Source organism: Nanorana parkeri, unplaced genomic scaffold (genome assembly GCF_000935625.1).
Source record: "Nanorana parkeri isolate BGI_ZX_2015 unplaced genomic scaffold, ASM93562v1 scaffold900, whole genome shotgun sequence".
Lineage (NCBI taxonomy): Eukaryota > Metazoa > Chordata > Amphibia > Anura > Dicroglossidae > Nanorana > Nanorana parkeri.
This window is the reverse complement of record NW_017307168.1, coordinates 161,616-177,287: the sequence shown is the minus strand read 5'-3', so window position 1 is coordinate 177,287 and position 15,672 is coordinate 161,616. Positions and strand designations below refer to the sequence as shown.

Below are 15,672 nucleotides of genomic sequence, written 5' to 3'. Positions count from 1 at the left end.
TCCCTCAGCATCCCCATCAGGCTATGCCCAACTATCTGCATCACTGGTTGTTAAGAACGCTGTCCGCTGTTGCCTGATAAAATCACAGGGTCAGCTTCACTGAATTCTCCACCTGGCCACTGCACCTGATTACTCACCTGATCCACGGACCCGCAACAGTTGGCACTCAGCTCTCTTCCCCACCGCTCCAGCTTTGGAATGTCCCTTGGTGTCCTTATGTCTAATACAGGTCAATAGATCTGCATAAGACGCCAGTGGTCCTTAGATTGCCGAAGCCCAGGGGAGTCGAGGCTGTGGGAACTGGTGGTGTGCGGGGGTAGCCCCACTGCAAGGGCTTTTGTATTTCCTGGAGTTCTTTTATCAATCATAATTTTTCATAGATATCTGCATTGGACCAAAAAAAGAGAGACAACTGAGGAGGAAAGAGGGACAGAGGAATTTGATTCCAAATGTGGGACAGTTAGGAAGTTACTTTATTATTTAGGCACATTGTTATGGGATGATGGGCATTAACGGGGTGTACCTCTGCATGACGTTGAATTGCCAGCCCCGTGGAGCAAGTTTCTATCTGTTCACTGTACCTCTTGGTCCCCTTCAACATTGTGTGTATAGATATGCCCCCTGTAAGAACTATTTTGCCAAAATGTTCTGCTAAAAAGCTGCTGAAACTTTTCCGTGTGAATTAGATTTTGCTCCCTGACCTCTAATCACAGTGGCTGTACTTTTAGGAGGTCTGTGCTATAACCAGGGCAGCTTGGTGCAGTGTGCCCCTGCAGTCTTGCAATGCAGGATGTCAGCTGTATAGTACTGCAGTATGAAGCTGTGGGACATGGAGCTGCCTGCTCCCTGTCTCTCCCCCCTCCATCCCTGAACGGGATCTGCAAAAGAGAAAGAGGAGGAGGGGGTGTCTCAGCATTTTGGTGCAGTTATTGCTGTGCTTGATTCTGGGACCGACTGAAATATACCTGGGACAGTCCTTGAGCTCTGTAGTAGCAAGATCATAAAGGTAATTTTTATTAATAATAATTACTACAGTCACTATGGACCATTCTCCATCTACATCCCACCATGTTTCATTATTTAATTTATTTCTGCACTTTTTTTCTCTCATCTTAAACTTATTTTTTTTTTTGCAATATTCTGACAATGTGTAACTTTTATTTTCTGTTCCCTTCCAGGGGTTAAGTAAGAAAATAGCAAGTGCTTAGGCATGCATTATAGTGAGCTGACATTCTATGAATGTTGCCAGTGTTATTGTGATAAATATAGTACTATATCAGTTACCTGACACATTACGTAAGCTTTGACCTAGTGCTGCAGTGTTGTCTGACTGTCAGTATAGTTTGGGCACTTTTCAACTTTTCTGCTTTCTGTTACCCTAGAAAGTTGGTCATTATCCTATTGCTTTCTTTATTAACTTACTTCTTCTTTTCCCTATTTATTAACACATTATTAAGAAAATCTAAAACTCTATGGGGTTAAATATGAGGATAAAAGAGGTCACAGAAAGGATCCATGAATGTATCAAATAAATTGAGCTTGTAGTCAAATGCTATAACAGGGGTCATGGAGCACCGAGATGACATATAATATCCTTCTTATCTAATATAGTTGCATAGTATTATAAAATATTTATATTAAATAGATGTGCTTTACTAGCAAATAAATCATGCGACACTGCAACGCTTGATATTTAAATAATGACGTCTCTCCTTTCCAAACATCATCACCCTTTAAATTTAAGCTATAGTTCACATCTCTGCTCTTCATATGTAATCCACATTTCACATGCAGTGCAATCACCGCTCTTCATATATATATGATATATTTTTAGCATGAGTAACATCACCACTCTTTATATATTAACAGTATTCTTCAAGAGTGATATCATCCTTCTATATATGTAATTTATATCACACATCAATGTTCTTCATGTGTGAGCTAAATTTCACAAAAGTGACATTACCACTTTCTTGTATAAATAATATCTCAAAAGAGTGACATAGCTATATTTTACAAGAGAGGCAACATCACTCTTTGTAAAGAAGCTATATTTCCCAAAAGTAACTAGTTACTAATTTTTGGATGTAAGCTTTTTTCTCACAAGAGCGGAATTAGCGTTTTAATGACAATACTTCACAAGTGACATCACCGCTCTTCGTATTCAAACAATACTTCACAAGTGACATCACTGCTCTACATATACTGTATAAACAATTCTTCACAAGTGACATCACCGGTCTTTATTTGTAAACAACATTTCACAAGAATGGCATCGCCGCATGAAGACGTGTAAGCCATTTTTCACGATTGATGTCGCCTCTCATCATGTATGAGCTAGGTTTCAATAGTGTTACATAATTGCAGTTCATATGCTAGCTTTGCTTCACAAAAGTCACATCATTGCGCTTTTTCATATAAAAACTATATTTCACAAGAGTGATATCATTGCTCTTCTTAAATGAGCTATAAGTGTGACATCACTGAACTTCAAGTGTAAGCCACATTTCAGAAACGTGACATCACCAGATGTAATCTTTATTTTACAAAAGTCACATCACCGCCTTTCATATATAAATGATATTTTACATGAGTGATATAATCACTTGTCATATACAAGTTGTATTTCACAAGTGACATCACTGCTCTCCATATGCAAGCTATATTTCCCAAAGGTGAAATCACTCTTCCTTATACTGAACTTATATTTTTCTCCTCTCTTGTTTAACTTGTGTTTGTGGAAGAAATATCATGTATCTTTCCAGGTAACAGCTTTATTTTGCAGCAGTGATATCCCTACTTTCATAACTCAAGTGTATAAGAGTGACATCACTGGTATATCTAAATTACAGTTTACAGGAATGAAAACACTAATGTGTGGTTATGTTATATTCTATCACAAGGGATTTGCTACTTAAAGTAAACCTTTCAGAAGAGAAACATAGGCTATGCCATGAGTTCAGTTCATGGGTTGTTTGTTGAATCCTGAGTAAAGTGTAAACGTTCTGAACTCATAATAAAAACCACATTGAATTATATGGTGTGTTGAAACTTGATAAGCAATTCTGGCCATTTCCAAGGCTAATAGGCAAGGGATTTAAAAAAAAAAAAAGACCTGGAGAACTGGGCACTGTACCAATGCAAAAAAATGTATATACCATACAGTGGGAAAAGAGGCCTCCTTTAAATCTGACTTTGAGGGTGACATGGGAAGACAGCAAACCAGTATCTACAGACAATGTCAGCGACTACATATTCTGGCATCACATATTTTGGATGTTTAATTGATTTTTTTTAGAGACAATTGCCACATATATTTTACAGTGGATGGACAGTATGTAAGCAGCTTCTTTAGCCTGCAATGTAAGAGGGACACACGAGGCAGGTTGCATCGTGAAATAAAAATTAGAGTGTATAATTTAGGAGACAACACTAACAGATATTGTAATTTTACAGTGGCTGGATAGTATGTAAGCAGCTTGGTTAGGTTGCAATGTAAGAGGGAGAAACGAGGCAGGTTTTATCCTGCAATAACTATTAGAGAGTATTATTTTAGACACAATAGCCACAAATATTGTACAGTAGCTGGACCTTATGTAAATAGATTGGTTAGACTACACTATAAGAGGGATGTCCAATGCAGGTTTTATCTTAAAATAAACATTAGAGTGTCTTATGTGAGACAGAGTGCCAGAACACCAGATTAGGCTAAAAACTTTGAGGCACATTGCAGGATTTTCCCTGCCGCAAACATTAAAAATTTTGCAATTGAGGCCCAGCTGCCTAAACTTTATGTGTGCCACCTTTACAATACCAAAGCACCAGAACAAGGCAAGAGAGGTGGAAAAAGCTGGTAATACTTTCAGTCCAGCAGAGGTGGCATGAGCTGGTAATTGTGGAAAGCCATAGGAGGTTGCATCAGCTGGTAATGGTGGCAGTCCAACAGAGGTAGAAGGAGCTGGTAATGGTGGCAGTCCAGCAGAGGTGGCAAGCACTAGAAATGGTGGCAGGGTAGGAGAGGTGACAGGAGCTAGTAATGGTGGAAGGCCAGCAGAGGTGGCAGGAAGACTGAAAGAGTTGGCAGTGGTCCAGTCTGGCAGCCAACAGTCCATGAGGTCCTCACATTTAAGAGCGCCCGCATCATTCTTTCCAGGAGTTTTCAGCAATCCTTCCAGCGCTGGTGCCGGTCTCTGATCCAGCGCTGACTGCTGTGTCTTCATGTCCCACAGAGTCTGTGCACATGCACGCTGCTGGGCTGCTTGCATGGACTTACCCTGTGTTTCTCCTCTTCTCCTGGCCAAAGACCTCTACTGCGAATGCGCCCGCCCCATAATCCTTCACGGCTGCTTGAGAATTTTTAAGATCTTTGGACGGGAGCGAGCGACGCAGACACAGGTAAGTAATAACCTTTTTGGTGACTTTAAAAAAAAATATTTTTTTGCATATATCTACTGCTTGCTAGTAGTATGGTTTAATTCTACTTTAATGCCCAACTACTGCAGCCATTGCCGCAGCTGCTTTGCCTGTGGAATAAGGGGGGACATTTTCTTCTGCTCCAGAAGCTGCAGAAGAGACACCTGCCAAGTCATGGATGATGATGGCGCGGTGGGTGAGTGAGACTTATGGCAATTTTTAAGCCTACATTTGACCCTAGTCTGCATGGCCCCATGCTGACCTTCTGATGTGGCATAAGGTAAGCCTCTTAAGTCCCTTGTGAATCTTCTTTCCCTATCTCTTGAGGCAGCAGATGTTGCAGTGGATGCAAATGGAGAATCTTGTGGAGGGGTGAGAGGTAGAAAGTGAGAAATGAGGAGTGTGGGCCTCTGGCTGCTAACTGGTATAATTGAGGACCTGCTTCCACCAAGCCTTGTGGTGCAGATTCATGTGTCTTCTAATGACATGACTGCCGAAGCTGCAGACCACAATGCTGCTGTTGGCAACAGATGGCTGAAAATAGGCTCAGACTCCAGGGGTCTGCGGATTGGTCCTGGAAATAGCAGTGGCCTGTACCTGGGGCAAAATGCCATCCGTTAGAGGGCTATAGGGGAATTAGCAGAAGAGCGGGAGGTTAAAGAAGAGGGCATATTTTCAGCAGTTGCAGACCCATTGGCTGCTTGCATCTGGGAGGAGGAAGAAAAGGAAAGCTTTGTCAGCCACACAACTACCTCCACTGCATGCTCTGGCATGTCCACTCTGAGAAAGAGAGTCCTGCAGGAAGTGCTCGCCCCCTACTACCTCTGTATGCGGAATCTCTGCCACTCTCTTTAAGCATCCTACATTTTGAATACAGGGGATTAGTTTACTTTAATGTCAGCTATAGCAATAGGGAGAATAAGGATATGGTGCTTTTGGATCTCCAAAGATTTGGTGATTTGCACATTGCTTGTGTCAGTAACAAGTTCACGCTGCTCTGAAAGAAAAGTAACCCCGAGCCACACTCGGGAATACCGCCATGGATGTTTTGCACAGTATAGCACTGTATATAGCATAGTTCAACACTGTATATAGCACAGTATAGCACTGTATATACTGTAGCATAATATGGCACTGTATAGCAGCAATTATCTCTCACTGCACAAACAGTGTCAGCTGTCCCAATCTACTCCAACACACATTGTCAATGACTGCTTGAATTCCAGCTTTTTATAGTGAGGGGGTGACTCATAACAAAGCCCCAATTATTGGGCATTCTAAGCCCCATAACCTAAGATCAAAGGCCAAGAAATGCATTATTCGTAGCTAGTTGCTATGATAGCAAACAGCTGTTTTAGTTCGTCATTTTCCCAAGCTGCAAATGAGTTGGGTTTGCCTCAAACCCAGGCTCGACCCGAGAAGTAACAGTACAACTGCCATGTTTCTTTGAGTACAGGTTTCTTTTAAAAATTAGGGGATAAAAAGACCTACGGTAAATGAGTTTTGTGTACTCATGTCAGTTTCTTAATGTTCAGTTACATCAAAAGATTTCAGTTTTCTTTAGCCTTTCATCTCCCCTAATGTACTATCTTTTCCTCCCATTAGATGTGTGGTGGACTTCTCTCACACTCATCAATGCTCTGTGCTTTTTCTATGGTTGTGCTTCTTCATTCAGTACTTTCTGCTGACAGTGACAGAGCTCAAAGAAAAATTGTCCATGTTACTGGTGAGTAAATGGTGTTCACCAAACTTTGATCAGTGGCCATGATCAGTGTAAGATTACATGGCATACCATATGAAACTGGAGTTGGAAGACATGTCTATGTGCAGTTTGTAATTATATATGTCCATAGAGGTAGACATGCTGCACATTTAATATGCAGAATCCTGTGCTTCCCGCTTTGTAGTGCTATAGTTGTGCTATATTCCTCTTTCTTACAATGCAAGTCAATAAGTTACCTTTGAAAACCCAAGACGCTATTGCTGTTTCAATCTATGTCATCTTATTAACAGAAAAATTCTTCTGAAACACAGGAAAAAGGCAGAATTAAGGATGACGTGTTTATTTGATCCTCTCTTGAGTCTCTATTTTTAATTTATGAGCTTTTCTTTTCTCTGTATTTTCTGTTTTGGCCTTTGATGAACTGTAACCACTATGGTCAGAGGACGAGACCGGTGAAGTTATTGTACAAACAGCACCAGGTGTAGTGACCACACATCGTGGTGGCACCATAATTCTTCCTTGTCGTTATCATTATGAGCATTCTGGAGAGGAGCCTGCACCAGTACGCATAAAATGGTCCAAGATCATTGAGCCTGCATCCTTTATTGATGTGTTTGTAGCTATGGGCAAGGAAATGAGAGACTTTGGCTCCTACAAGAACCGTGTTTCCCTTCAAGAACATGATCCAGGAGATGCCTCGTTGATTGTCCGTAATGTTACCTTGGCAGATTATGGGAGGTATGAGTGTGAAGTGACCAATGAGCTAGAGGATGACACTGGGACTGTCAAACTTGACTTAGAAGGTAAAACAACTCACATGCTGAATTTTTTTTCACCATGTAAACACGAAAAAAAACTAATTTTATTGTGTTTCTAATTGTTAAATTATATATTATATGTTCCACTCAGGAGTGATCTTCCCTTATTACCCACGATTAGGACGATATCGCATGAACTTTCATGATGCTCAGCAGGCTTGCAAACAGCAAGATGGAATCCTTGCTTCTTATGACCAGCTTCATGAAGCTTGGCTGAATGGCCTTGACTGGTGCAATGCTGGTTGGTTGCAAGATGGCTCTGTGCAATACCCAATCGCCAAACCACGGGACGAATGTGGAAAAAAAGAAACCCCTACTGGAGTTAGGAACTATGGATACCGTCACAAGGAAGATGAGCGTTATGATGCCTTCTGTTTTACATCAAATCTCAATGGTATAGTGGGGCTCTGAGCAAAATAATTATGTGTTCATTTAAAATAAAATGTCACCTTCCTTTGTTTTCCTGGCACAACTGATAAAATAAGGTATGAGAGCAAGGATAAAATAATTAACTTTTATCCCTGTACAGGCTTCTGGATTATCGGCATGATGATAGTGTTAAAATGTTGATTATTGCCATGCTGATAATGAATACCAACCTTCTGTAGGCAACCATAGATGTAGATAAAAATAAAACGCCCATCTTTTAGCACATCCAGGTGCCATACTGTAGAGCAGAACTGCTTGGTTACCAACTTACTAGTATGACAGTGGCAGGGCAGCAAAGGGAGCAGTTTCAAATTGAATGTTTCACATTGGACATACTGCATATGTCCAAAGCCTGTACATGTATAATAAGAGGTAATATATAGTACTATATGTAATATCTATAATTTCAACTTAAAGCTAAATATACCATGCTTTCCAAAATAAACTGGTTATTACATTTATCAGAAAAATAACAAATGGTATATAAGCATGGACATAAGCATGCTCTGTAACATTTGGGAAAGGGAGGAAAGGAGGGAAGAAAGGAATAAAACATTTGTTTTCTTTGCAGCCATTTTGACAATCTTGTCTATTAAATTACTCAATAAAACATAATATAAAAAATAAAAAAAATAAAAATAGCCAATGTAGATATGTAGAAGAATATATCTCCATAATTATAAAACAGTTACACCCACACCCAGACTTGCTTTATCTCTTTCGTTCTCGCTTTCTCTGTCGCATAGAGACACAAGCATCTATGACAGGCACTCATATATAAAACCCTATACAAGTAGACTCTGGTAAATGTAGGATCTCAATGAAAATATGCATGTGTGTCAGGGAATCAGGATCCATCCCCTAGGCCCGCCGCGCCGGCGTGGTTGCTAGACGCAGCTCTCAGACGTACAGTGTCTGAGTGACAGGCAGAGCAGGCTGGCCTCCACACAGCATTTCCATTGCTAGGAGACGGTTGGGAGGGCCGCTGCTGGTGGCTCCACCCCCAACACACCTGCCTCTCCTACAAGAGCTAACAAGGCTCACTTGCTCGGCGTTCTAGCGAGGTAGAACGCCAAGCAAGTTGCTAGGACATTTACACTCTGCCATCCTGAACCTTGTTGTCCTTCTCCAGAGGAGTCACAGCTGCGACACTTCCTCCACCAGTGGCTCGGGGTATCAGGACTGTTTCCACCAAAATCGCAAGTACCACCTGCATACCCAGTCTGATACAACATTGCATAACCTCCATTGGCTCCATTGGCTATTGAGTGCATGCAGCTCACTTCACACCTATATATATATTACTGCTATCCTGATTACCTGAACTGAACATCACTACCCTACCACTTAACAGTACCATCATTGTTTTGACTTGCATTAGTGAGTTTAACTAGTGCAACTACAAATCCCAACAGGGCTCCAATGAATGACAATTGACAATGACAATTGAGGACCTATAGGACATCGCATCTTATCGACTATTGTGTTCACAACTCTGTGGTGGTGTATGATGTGCTAGGGGTTCTGACCTCACTTATTCAATACAGAGTGCGACAGCGAACCCCCTACCTGAGCCATCCACAGAGTCACTTCGCTGTTGAGATCCACACACATAAGCTTGCTGGACATTACAATATGTCATTGAATGATGTGCATCTCGGTGCCTCTTTTTGTATTTCTCTATGTGTTTTACAGCATGAGGCCTATGGGGTACACACACACACTCAGTCTTGATTGATATCCTGGTTGCAGCCAGTAAGGCTAACAATATCCATTGCATTAGGCAATACATGACTGTAGTGTCTGTTTAAATTGTAATAAATAGTATAAATCCGCTGTAAAGTTAATACAAATAATTAGGGATGCTCCGATACCGATACAAGCATCGGTATAGGCGGCGATACCGAGTATTTGCATGAGTACTCGTGCAAATACTCTGATAAAAAAACGAGTACCTGTGCTGCGTCCGCCATCTTAAAGGACCTGAAACCGCTGCACACACGACCTCCATAGCGTCTTCAATGAAACAAGATTTTTTTGTATTGCTTTAGAAAAAAATGTGACCTGTCCCTTTAAGAAAAAGTATCGATAATTTGTATCGGCGAGTACTTGAAAAAAAGTATCGGTACTCGTACTCGGTCTTAAAAAAGTGGTATCGGAGCATCCCTACTAATAATTATATTACCAGAATACAGAATTCCAAATACACTGCTCCAGTTTATTTTAATTTCCTGCTTGCCGTACCTGTTTTAACCTTTACACATTTGTACTTGGCAGCCAAATATTAAAACAGAAACAAAACACATCAAAGATCCCGACCTGGCCATAAATGTCAACATTGTTTAAATATAGACACCTTTAGCGGTTGTAGCTTGGTAGCACTTGTGTTAGTTATCAGATTAGCCCTTCTGACCCTGTGAACCCCTTTACTCCTAAGTTAATAGGGATATTTTAAAGTTCATTCCTTAGTTTGCACATGGAACCTGAATTGACCCATAAAATTTGACTTCTCCCAGTTCAATTTTAAGCCCTTCCCTGCCACTTAATTGCCAAATGGAAGAACTTCAGTGGGTAGTAGCATTTCCTAAAGATATCACATGATTCCATTGTGCTTTCTGTTCTCTAGTAGAGGCTCTATGTATAGCCTTTTCCTAGCATCCAAAGGGCTCTACAGGACAATTTAAATTAAATGGAGTTCATTTGCTCAGCTTGATTTGCATTATTATCCCTCTGTACAAAGTCGTAAGTAATTCAGATGTTATACTAAAATGTCAAATGATTAATTAGAAATCTTTCTCTCTAGGTAAAGTTTACTTTTTGAAGACATATCACAAGATGAGCTTCCCAGATGCCACAAAGGCCTGTGAAAAAAATGGTGACTTTGTAGCCAAAGTAGGCCAACTGTATGCTGCCTGGAAGCTGCAGCTTATGGACAGGTGTGAAGCTGGATGGATTGGTGATGGCAGTGTCCGCTACCCTATTGTGAACCCACGGACAAGGTGCGGGGGTACGGAGCCTGGTGTGAGAAACCTGGGCTTTCCTAGTAAAAAGTACAAATTATTTGGGGTCTACTGTTTTAGAGGCAAAGAGGAGAAGGAACAGAGTACAGAGAATGAAAACATAAAAAAGGAAATCAACAAATGGAAGTCTAACCATGTGTAGACTGCATGATGATTTGGCATGGCAAAAATGAATATACTGGATGCTAGGTGAAAATCCATATGTGCTTACTTTTATCAACATGCAAACTCGTTCATTGAAAGAATGCATTTCCTCAACCAGATTATAAATGAGCATCATATTTAGCGATGGCTGTAGAAGGTAAGAGGTAAAAGGTAAGGTACAGGGAAAAAAAACTGAAAGGCAGTAAAGACCTACATATAAATGAAAATGATTGCAGGTATTTCGATAAAAGAAAGAATCCTGAGAAAGTGATGACATACATGCTATATACACATGGACAGAAATCAGACTAACATGCTGAATTTAAATATATTATGTGAGCTGTCCTTGGTGCTGACTCAGAATCCTATTACTGTCTTTTACATATACGCATTCCATCCTTTATGTAAAATAATGGAAATATCAGTAGGGTATTTATCAAGCATGTTGATGCAGCATTGCAGTACTAAAGCCATTCATTTGCCTTTAAAAGGAATCTATCCCATTTCTTACATATATATGTAATCATTATTAGTTTGATATGAATAACATTGTCAATGTGTGCTAATATTTAATATGTTCACTTCTATGTATATTTTGATTATGTGTGTATGGAATGATTACCATACCTGCATATATAGTGTGTTTATAGGAATACTTTATTCCTCCATTATTATGTCCTTTATTCCTCCGGTCTCTGTGCTGTGTCTGTGGACAATTCTGTCCAGAAAGTTTGCAATATAAATTGTGGAAGGGTCAGTGAGCATGTGCCAGATCTGGTTACAAGGAAATTGTTAGGAGGTAAAGGTATATTGTTTTATACTTACTGTTCAGATAGAGTTCCAGTTGGAATGTCTGACATACAGAAGCAAAGGTGTATAATGCGCACTATGAGGGTGCTTAGTCTGAGCAAACAAGGCAGCAATCCAATGTTCTAGAGAAGGTGTGGATGCACAACTATAACCAACTTGAATGAATATATTTACTATAATATATACCATAAACACATTTTAACAATTCACAAATACTAACCCACTTGTAGAGTATATGTATGCATGTTTTGGATTACTAAGGGCTGTGAGTTATTTATATGATGGGAATTATTTAATGGTTTAAGTGAGTTTATGGGGTTGATTTACTAACCTTATAAACACACCACGAACATGTATACACCTCTGTAGTGTGTTCCCTCCCAGCATGATCTATGGGTGGAATCTAAACACCTTTGAAGTGTGTACACACCCAGCTGCTGTGTTGTGCAAAGCCAAGCATGAATTGCAAGGTGATGTTGTGTAAATTAGCTCTATGTTGTGTTGCTTGGGTTGATGAATGCAGGAATGTAACTGCATGAGCTAACCATTTTTGTCTAAACTGTGAAGCAGCATTATATATGCATCATGTGCATGATTTTTCCATATATAGCATTAGTGGAAATATGCTTTTAGAGACTTTTTGGTTGATAATAATACGTTTTGCTGTGTGAAAATCACACGCACCTGGTGCGTGCGTGTGTTTAGGTTAGTAAATCACCCCCTATGTGTCAGGACTTAAAAAAGTTTCTTAGCATATATATTACAGTAAATATATTTTGGTATTTAATTTGGCTACAGACGTGTGATTATACAAGGAGAATGTTCTCTCCGGATCGTCTGACATACAGCGAGGTACATCCCTCAATGGTTACTAGACCTGTATATAAAATATTATCATGAATAATAATAATGCAAAGAAGCACAATAAAAAACACTTTCTAAAAAAATAAATATTAAATGAGTACATGGAAAAATTGAAAGCTACCCTTTAATTGAATCACAAGCACATTATTTTGAAGCCATAAAGGTAACAAAGCACAAACAAGGACTTCACATATAGAAATTAGGATACTTACTAGAACTACATCAACACGGGCACACTTAAAATGTTTTACATTTTTGGGAAAGTATGTTAATGCATTTTAAAGCTTGGTGAATGCACAAATGTTAAGGCATTTTCATTTTAGCAGGATTCTGACAATGCTTTCATAGCGATGACATATTTTGGCAACTACTGTTACTTAAACCCATTTTGCACAGTATGGTTACATTTTGTATGCAGTCGTAAGCACAAAAATGTTACAAAAAAATGAAAACATCTAAAATAAAGGTACTTGATTTGAACACAATTCCAATGTTGGTGTGCTAGTAGTTTTTTAAAATTATTATTATCCAGTGCTAAGAATTGATTTTCAAAAGAAGAAATTTCAAATTGATTCCATAATTTCAAAACATAAGAGTGATGATGAGGCATAGCTTGCTACTGTCAAAACACAAGAAAGAAGGTGGGCTTCTCTTGTGTAACAGGAATAGAGGCCACTTTAATGTCTGCCTTTCACTTGCAGAATATAAAAGCAGGTGCTTAGATGTGTGTGAACATACTCCAATTTATCTTCCAGAATACCCCAGAAACCCATGAACTTGAACACTCCAAGCTGAAGGGTATTCCAGCTGAAGGGTAGTAATAGGAGCTTTCAAGCTCCAGCTGAAGGGTAGTAATAGGAGCTTTCAAGATTCCAGCTGAAGGGTAGTAATAGGAGCTTTCAAACTAGAGACTGTTGCATAATAAGTGTCTGAGATAAAACAAAGTATGTGCAGCACCTTACAATAAACAATAATGGTCTGAGGTACATGGTTGTAAGCTGTTCCTGCCACTCTGACATGGGCTCTTGAGGTGTGCCCAAACTGTCACCGGTGTTCCCAAACAGACAAGCAGAGGGCGAACAATTAGTCACCAATATTACCTGCAGGCTCTCTGGAGCTGATTTTTTTTTCCATTACTGACTTACCATGCCTTGTTCTGCACTGTGTCTTTGGGTGGAGGAAGCCATTTTGTTTAAGGAAGCGCTTTATTTCCTTACATCCAAGCTGCCCCTGGTCATCTGATGACTGGTGAAGTAATAATCAAAAACCAGTAGGAGAGGTGAAGGAAGCACTGATCAAAGTGCATTAGGTAGAAGCAAAGAGATACTAGCATTGCAGGTCTTAAGGTACATATTTTGCTCCAGGAAGAAGAACAGTGAGCAGTACAGTAGTGACAGCTACAGTGACAGCTTAGCACAGCTGGCACTTTTAGATGTTTCCTATAAGATGGCAAATTTTCCTTATCTGAGTTGAGGTCAACTTTACCTGATATGACTGCTAAATACTGCGAGCTGGGGCTATTACTGCAATTGTCATAATAGTGTTAATGGAATAGTGTTTATGTTGTCTTTATCAGCACAGATAATGTCCACAAAGTCAAGAAAGTAATTTGTGAATCCACTATTCCTCTGCTATTCCACTATTCCTCTGCTATTGCTTTACCCAGAGCAAAATCCTCTTTACAGCAATTATTTTGAAAAGGAACTTTCATAATTGATCTCTTTTATTAACATATAAATTACATAATTAGAACAGATGGATTAGCCTGGAAATCACAGTATTAGACACTTAGAGAAATATTTATATTGTGAAAATATGTTCTCTTGGAGACAAACACCGTTTTATGTGCAAACATAACTGCTAAGACTCGGAGGCTGAATGAGGTTGTTTTCTTTCACCTTGTTCACAAACCGTGAGTTTGAAATATAAATGGATTTCATTTTTGTGTAAAAGCCATTTTACATGCCATGTGTAAGTAATTACACATCAAATACAGAACATAGATGTCTCATCCATTAGTGACAACTGGTTTAGGAATTTGGTATATAATCTATGTATAATTTAAGTTTCAAGCAGATAATTATCCCAAATAACACTTTTCATGCAAAATGCCACTGTGTTTCCCATCACAAACCTTAGCAGCTGACATTTGTTCTTCTCCAAAATTTGTTTCTGATGGTAAATTTGCTTATTGGTGTTTTTAAATGTTTTTTTTTTTAGAAATGCTTTCTGGTATCCACTATTGTACCAGAAATATTTTGACATTAAATAGAAAATGAATGCATTGTCCTCACATGATATGTGTACAGTGTGTGGCCTGTGATACAGGCAAGGCCTGAGTAAGAGCTAGGCAGCAGCGTCCACCTTCAGCAGTAGTAAGGCGCAAAAAAGGCAGTACCTGCAATTTATGTTGCTAAAGTAATTCCCAGCTCATGGGAGGCGCACTTTGCCCTTTTCAACTTGGACGCTAACGGACCTGTGCCGATGCTGTATACAGTGTATTATCATGTGCAGATGGTTTATTGGCCTTTGACACAGCATAGAACAGACAAAGCATCCTTTGCCCTGGCATCTACATCTTCATGTTCCAAATCTTTTTACAAGTATTGCATCACCTTTAGATTTGACTGATGGAGCTATCTCAGATAAATGTTTCCAAAATAGAAATTACTTTTGCTCACATGCACCATTTACAGAGCAGGCCTTTGGTACGCCATGGATTCTTCCTATTGATATTTAGTAGCTTCATATAAACTGCTTGATCTGTACAGTATTTTGCCTAAATATGCAGTCCTTGGATTTTTTGGATGTTGTAGTGTTACAACTTCAAACTACAATAGAGTTTACTGGGTTTTTATGTCATGTTTTAATGTCATGTATTAAAGTCCCAAACAATCTACATCGCTCTTCGCATGCTTTACAAATAAAACACAAATTATAAAAGTGTTTACACCGCACCTTCACTATGAAATTTCAAACTATAGAAATCTCATAAAAATAGGCCCCTCCGTGTGCAGTTGAAGTGTCACGTGATCTCATAATAAATGTACCTGTTTATTTAAAGCCCATAGTTAGCAAGAGGACCTAAGGGTATCTAAGCAAACAGAACTGTGAAGATCAGCAAGGAGCTATAAAAACAAGTACTGGATAAAGTTCTGGAGAAGTTCCAGTCAAGATTTAAATTTCACTTGAGCACAATAAAATACTCTAAAAAACAATGGAAAGATTATTAACAGGAAAGTACTTAAAGGTAGCTGACAAGCAAAATTCAGTGACCAGCTGAGAAGGGTATTTATCAAAGTAACCAGAAGGACAGTGGTAAATCTAAAGAACCTGCCTGAATCCATAGGTGATATGCACTTCCAGGTGCTGTTTACAGCAACTGCAGCTATTAATAAGCAGGTGAGCTGTTAGTGATTTTGCTTTGTGTTGCTGAAAAAATACAAAATTT

General features: G+C 39.3%; 1 protein-coding gene across 1 annotated transcript; it reads left to right on the top strand.

The window, feature by feature from the left end:
* The first annotated feature begins 920 nt into the window (after nucleotides 1-920).
* On the top strand, nucleotides 921-10,691 carry HAPLN4 (hyaluronan and proteoglycan link protein 4). Its single transcript, XM_018565926.1, has 5 exons — nucleotides 921-1,006; nucleotides 6,019-6,139; nucleotides 6,577-6,939; nucleotides 7,046-7,348; nucleotides 10,187-10,691. Exons 2-5 carry the CDS (start codon nucleotides 6,019-6,021, stop codon nucleotides 10,543-10,545), a joined length of 1,146 nt encoding a protein of 381 aa, XP_018421428.1. The 5' UTR covers nucleotides 921-1,006; the 3' UTR covers nucleotides 10,546-10,691.
* The last annotated feature ends 4,981 nt before the right edge of the window (nucleotides 10,692-15,672 follow it).

Bases quoted from the DNA above. Each gene is read 5' to 3' on its own strand.
- HAPLN4 (XM_018565926.1), top strand. From the start codon at position 6,019: ATGTGTGGTGGACTTCTCTCACACTCATCAATGCTCTGTGCTTTTTCT. The intron at 6,940-7,045 runs GTAAAACAACTC...TGTTCCACTCAG, and splicing joins TGTCAAACTTGACTTAGAAG to GAGTGATCTTCCCTTATTAC. The intron at 7,349-10,186 runs GTATAGTGGGGC...CTTTCTCTCTAG, and splicing joins TTTTACATCAAATCTCAATG to GTAAAGTTTACTTTTTGAAG.